The sequence below is a fragment of the Nestor notabilis genome, unplaced genomic scaffold (assembly GCF_000696875.1).
Source record: "Nestor notabilis isolate BGI_N333 unplaced genomic scaffold, ASM69687v1 scaffold8016, whole genome shotgun sequence".
NCBI classification, from domain to species: Eukaryota; Metazoa; Chordata; class Aves; order Psittaciformes; family Psittacidae; genus Nestor; species Nestor notabilis.
Window position 1 is genome coordinate 45,718 of NW_009932360.1, and position 6,326 is coordinate 52,043.

At 36.2% G+C, this 6,326-nt stretch overlaps 1 protein-coding gene across 1 annotated transcript in view; it reads left to right on the forward strand.

The window, feature by feature from the left end:
* The window catches only part of PHTF2 (putative homeodomain transcription factor 2), a 44,654-nt gene that overhangs the window by 30,618 nt on the left and 7,710 nt on the right, over positions 1–6,326 (forward strand). The window contains exons 8-10 of the mRNA XM_010016348.1: positions 146–304; positions 3,193–3,411; positions 6,109–6,237. Coding sequence (XP_010014650.1) covers positions 146–304; positions 3,193–3,411; positions 6,109–6,237 — 507 coding nt within the window. The remainder of the gene's footprint in view (positions 1–145; positions 305–3,192; positions 3,412–6,108; positions 6,238–6,326) is intronic.

Below are 6,326 nucleotides of genomic sequence, written 5' to 3' on the forward strand. Positions count from 1 at the left end.
TTGGTTTTGACATTTGGAAATGTGTTAACATGAGATTTAACTGAGCACAGATAATAATGTTGAAGAAAGATTTCAGTGGTTGAGAATAAGACCTAGTAAATATGTATGAGTATATGTCTTACTAATACTATATTTCTTGCATTAGGACACTCACAGGGCTGTGACAAATTTATCAGATGAAGTTTCTAGTGAGGAGGGGCCTGAAACTGGGTATTCTTTACGTCGCAATGTAGACCGTGCTTCTAGTGATTGTATACTTCGAAACAGGAAATCTCACCATTATAAGAAACACTATCCCCTGGAGGTATGGTTTTTTCCATTGCTTCTTTTCTGTAAGTTGTTAAAACCTCTTGGTTTCTTATTGAATAGAATTTTCCTCAAATCCTTTTTCTTCTATATTGGATTTTAGGAGTCTGTTAACTGGAAGTCATGCTAGTGGGGGACAGGGATGTTTTGCTTTCTTTTTTTTAAGACTAACAATATTTTGAAATTAAGAGGGTTTTTATTTAGTTGGTTTGAGCTTCCTCTTATTTTTCCATTCGCTGCAAGGAGCCTAAATGTATTCCATAGATCTTACGTCAGGTTATGGCCAATTGTTGCTGTCTCTTGACACCAGTTATCTCCTCTGGAAACTTGATTTGTTACAGAAACACCAGTAATTGGCAATATGCAAATTTTCATCATTCTAGTGCTGCTGTTTCTTACCATTTAATTATTCTTTGGATCAGTAGCCTTCTTGTGGAGAAGTCTGATTGACTCCACCTCTGAGTTTTCATTCCTTCACATTTATTGTAACGATCATTTAAAATATTGTCAGGAAATCTCAACAAAGTTGTTAATGCGTAAAAATATAGAAATGTTAAGAGACTTGATGACACTGTAGCTTAGAAGAGGGGAATTCATAGATTCCATATTAGCAGAGTCCTTAATTATAAGGACTCAGACATTGAAAACAAAGGGATATGTTATGTATGTGCTTTTATTGATTTATAATTTTAAATAAATTACGGTCTTTTTTGATAGTGGTATGTAACAACAGCTTTATGGAACATGTTTTTAAAAGGCTGTATTGCCATTTTTACATGAGGCCTGTGAGAAAAGAGCATAAAGAGTAATTTCAGCTCTGACAAAAGTTCGCTTACACATGGGTTTAATAGGCAGAGCCTCAAGAGCAAGCTTTCTCCTTTATATAAGAATGTCTCCTTAGACGGGTTCAGATACTGCTTTCTCTGACAGCAGTTGCAAAGACCTGAAGTTATTGCTTTGCATAAAACCATTATTAAATAATCTTCTATTCGTCTAGGGAAGACTGGGTAGATATCTTCAGAAGCTGAAGAGACAAAATTTGCTCCATGTGTAGCTTTGGCAGTAATATTTTATACTTGTTCCCCATTTACTTAGATAAGTGCTGCTGTGAAAGAGGAAGCTTCTCTTTGTTGTTACCAACTCGCCTCCCCCACACAATTACAAAGGAAATGAAACAATAGTTTTCAAATCTGTGAAAGCTTTCTTTGTATTTAGAAAAAAAATAAATTAGTGAAGTCAGTGGATATACTCTCAACTCGTGTCCTACATTTTCTTTTATAATCATGTTTACTTGTCCACTTGATTGGTGTTTGAGCAAGCTTTTTCAGTGTTCTTTCTTTGTTAACTGCAGGAGTCAGTGGTACCCAATAGTGACTTTATTTATTTATCTAATTTTGGGAAGAAAAAAGTAGCTCAGACTTTCTGCATTGATGTTATCCTTCACTTTGTAAAATAAAGGTTGAGAGTTCAGACCAAATTTTTTCTAAATATTTCTTTACAAAATTGTTTCTATAAAATACATTAAGCATGGTTTTCAGGAAGAACAAAGGACACTTCTTCAGATAGTAATACATTAACATCATATTAAATTAGTACAAATTGCTTGATTTATTTTTTTTCAGGGTAAAAATTGTGTATATTCTCAAAACTAGTAGAAAGAAAGAAATTTTGTGTAAGGTAGAATGGAAATTTCCAGAGGATAGCGATAAGTAGGGTGGTACTGCTCTTCAGTCTACCTGCCTGTCTTTTAGGAAATGGATTGTGCTTGCTGTAGAAAGTAGTTGAAAGATCTGCATTCTTGTTCTGAAGTCAGCATTGGATTGTTTCATATGTATGCATGGGCAGATTTGAGTGTCCAAACATAGTATTTTTCTTTCTTTATCCAAGATATGGTTAAAATTTGAGCATAGGGCATGCTTGTTTCAAGTACAGTTTTATGTACGACTATGTAAATTATACATATACCTAGCATTAGCTGTATATATCTTTGCTTATTTTTCCTCTCTATACCTGATGCATAACTGTCTTCAAACAAGCTCACTCTCTTTGAGAAGGTATGTTAGTAGTAACAATGGGAAAATGTGATTTCCAGAGGCTCTTAGATCTACAAATGTACTCCTGGAACTTACCAACCTTTCTTTTAAAACTAGTTAAATTATGTCCACACTGCTTACTTGAAAGGCTGTTTGAGTGCCGCAGGTCTTAGATGGCTAGAAATATCTGCTCTTCCTCTAGGGCCTTGTCATTTCTAGAGAAAGAATTCCTTACTGTATGGAGAAGTTAATAAGTAGCTAAAGTACTTCAGCTCAAACAACTAGAGACAGAAGATCCAAATATCAAATTAATTTAAAATACATTCTGAATGATGCTTTTCTCAAACTCAGTCACGTTTCTTCATTACAATTGCAGTCTCATGTATATGGCTTTAAGCCTCCAACATTTTTCACATTTTCACAAAAATAGTGAAGCTGTAAAGTGTTTTAAAAGAGGCTTAATTTATAGCATATAAAAGCAGAAGTTTGAGATGTAGTTGGAGTCTGTAGCTTTATAATTGCTGTTAAAGTCTAAATGGATGAGTTCTAGAAAATCTGTAAAATAGTTATTTCCTTATTATAGTTGATATGGTTTGATTCCTCATAATGTGACCCCCTTCCCCATCACAGCAAGGACCATGGATTGTTACCTGTTTGTACAGTGTCTAAAAATGTGCAACCTCTTAGACACTCATTCAATAAACTTGTAATTCTTTCTGATGAGAAAGATAATGGATTGGAATATAAAAAGCCAGATAAACATGGATTCACTAATTTGAACTTTAACTGTTCTCTCGGGGAACAATGTAGAATAAAACAGCGGCTTTAATTCCAATGGATATTTTAATTTCAGGATACACCTAAATCAGGTACTAGCTGCAGTTCTCGGTGTTCAAGCTCCAGACAAGACTCTGAGAGTACGAGACCAGAATCGGAAACTGAAGATGTGCTGTGGGAGGACCTCTTACACTGTGCAGAGTGCCACTCTTCCTGTACCAGTGAGACAGATGTAGAAAGCCCTCAAGTGAATCCATGTGTCAAGAAAGAGTACAGAGATGACCCGTTTCATCAGGTTGGTATCCACCAATTCTGATTTCTCTTTTTTGCACTACACAAGTTCAGTATTATCAGTTCTATCATATGCCAGGAGGCCTGAGAGGAAGAACTCTACTTTAAATGAAAGTTACAAAGCTAAAGTGATTTGATAGAATTGAAACAAGGAGAATTTGATTTCTGCTATTCAGTCATTAATTTGTCAAATGAAGAGGAAATAGCCTGTAGAATATTTGAGTGTTTGAATCTGTGTTCTAGTTCAGGACGAGTACTGATTGTTTTAAGTTTCCTGTGTGGTGTAGACGGTTCTGTTCTATTTTGCTCTTTTCTCCAGTGAAATTGCTTTTTCATGAGGACATATCAGACGTCTTTCTATTTGCTTATATATAAATGTATCTATAAACCAGCAAATAGATAAAATAATATCTAATGTGTATATATATGTATATATAATGTGTATATATGATGTTATATGTGGGTTGAGTATGTCTAAACTCAATTTGGATATAATCTTTTTATTTTTACCTTAAAGCTAAAAATTTAATTCACCTTATTTAATGCTATTCTGTAGCAACATATAGGCAGTCATTTCTGCAAATTTAAGTGTTTGTTGGGCAACACTTCAATTGCAGCCTGCCTTGGGTTAATGCTGGACACAATCCATTGTTAATAGTTGAACATTAACAAACAAGTATTAGTCTTCATTTGATAAAATCCATTTAGATGTCACAGTGCCAGTTATGCAAGTCCTATCTTTAAATTGTATGTTAATTGCATTGCTAATATGAAGCATTTAAGTGAAGAGATGGAGAAAATGTGGAACATTCTTCTGGGTAAACATGTCATGTGTTGGTAGCCCATCATCAGTACTAAGGACTGCCATGCAAGAGGTGGTGGTAATGCTACCTAAGGAACAGGATTTCGAAAGGCATGCTTTTCACTTACAACCAGAATTGAAGATGATGTATTTGTTGATTTTAAAAAACATCCCTTCACCCCTACAGAAAAACAACCTCAAAGAGACAGCAATTTGGATTTCATGCAGTCTTTGCCTTTTTGATTTATTTTAGTTGTTCTTGTTACATTCCATATAAACACTAAATTAGAAACCTTACAAGAGGGAGATGAATTGCAGTATATGCATTGACTTGGCTTTTCTGTAATTGAGTTTGTTTCTGTTTGATGGTAGATTGTGAAATTTTTGTTTCAGCTCCTGGTGTTGATACTCCCTCTAGAGGGAGACCTTGGAAATCTGTGGTTAAGAAAGTCCTGCAACTAATATGTGCATTGTTTTAATAATATAAATCAATGGGGGAAAAGGAGATAATTGAATACTGAGCAGAATACAAAGATTTCAAATAAATACTGATAAAGCAGGTATAAAATAAAAAGCTTTATTTTCATCAATTATAAATTAAAATTTAAAAATAATATCATGACCCAGCGTCCCCCTCCCCAGCACCACCACTTCCAGTAGTTTGATACACATAGTGCTAGCTGACCAGGCAGAGTTGAGAGCAGTTTTAATCACCTGAATGGCAGAGGAATGAGACAGGGCTGAGGGAAGTCAAGAGATGTCTGCAGCAGAACTTGTTGCCTCAAGATTTTTCCAGATCCTTTAGTTCTCATTTGGCTCTCTAAAGGTGCCTCAGCCATAAGTGCATTCAGTGGATCAGGCTGGGACTGCGTGGCTCTTGAAGCAGCGTGTATTGATGGCCCAGAGGAGGGCCACGAGGATGATTAGAGGGCTGGAGCACCTCCCTTATGAAGACAGGCTGAGAAGGTTGGGGCTGTTCAGCCTGGAGAAGAGAAGCTGTGTGGAGACCCCATAGCAGCCTTCCAGTATCTGAAGGGGGCCTACAAGGATGCTGGGGAGGGACTCTTCATTAGGGACTCTAGTGGTAGGACAAGGGGTAATGGCTTTAAACTTAAACAGGGGAAGTTTAGGTTAGATCTAAGGAAGAAGTTCTTTGCAGTGAGGGTGGTGAGGCACTGGAATGGGTTGCCCAAGGAAGCTGTGAATGCTCCAACCCTGGAGGTGTTCAAGGCCAGGCTGGAAAGAGCCTTGGGTGACATAGTTTAGTGTGAGGTGTCCCTGCTCATGGCAGGGGGGTTGGAACTAGATGATCTTAAGGTCCTTTCCAACCCTAACTATTCTATGATTCGACTCCTGCCACAATCTCTGAGTCTTGCAGATACAGTTAACATAGGGAGGCCTTCATTCATAAAAAGTATTATGAATTACACAAATATCATTAAATCCAAATAAAAAAAGAACTATTGGCCTTAGGCTCAACCTGACAAGAGTACGTTTTAGAATGTTAGGGGGGAAAAATAATAGAAATAAATAAAATATTCCATAAAACGTGTGGCAAAATTAAATATGGCTTTTAAGTAGACCTTTGTTTTCAAACCTCTCTCTTCTTTGATAAGTTTGATCAAAAAAAGAAGCCAATTAATCCTCAACAACAATAACACTATTGGAAAATGAAATATGGTGAAGGAGAGATCTCTGTACTCACAGCTGTTTCTTGGAGAAGTGGGTGATTTTGAGGAATATTGTTAACATATAGTAGAAGTAAATGAAGTAAATGCTATATAATAGTATTTGTTTTAGACTAGAGTGGTTTTTTTTGTCAGCATATTGCTGACACATGCATACTGACAAGACAATAGATTTTTATCTCTGATGGAATATATTCTTTGTCTTTCCCAGAGTCATTTGCCTTGGATCCACAGTTTGAATCCAGGACTAGAAAAAATAAGTGCAATTGTATGGGAGGGCAATGACTGTAAGAAAGCAGATATGTCTGTGCTTGAAATCAGTGGCATGATAATGAACAGAGTGAGTATTCCTTTTACTTTATGCAAATACTGTATTTAGGAAATACAGAAATAATGTTGTTGTTTTGCTGGGGGGGGGGGTTGATTTGG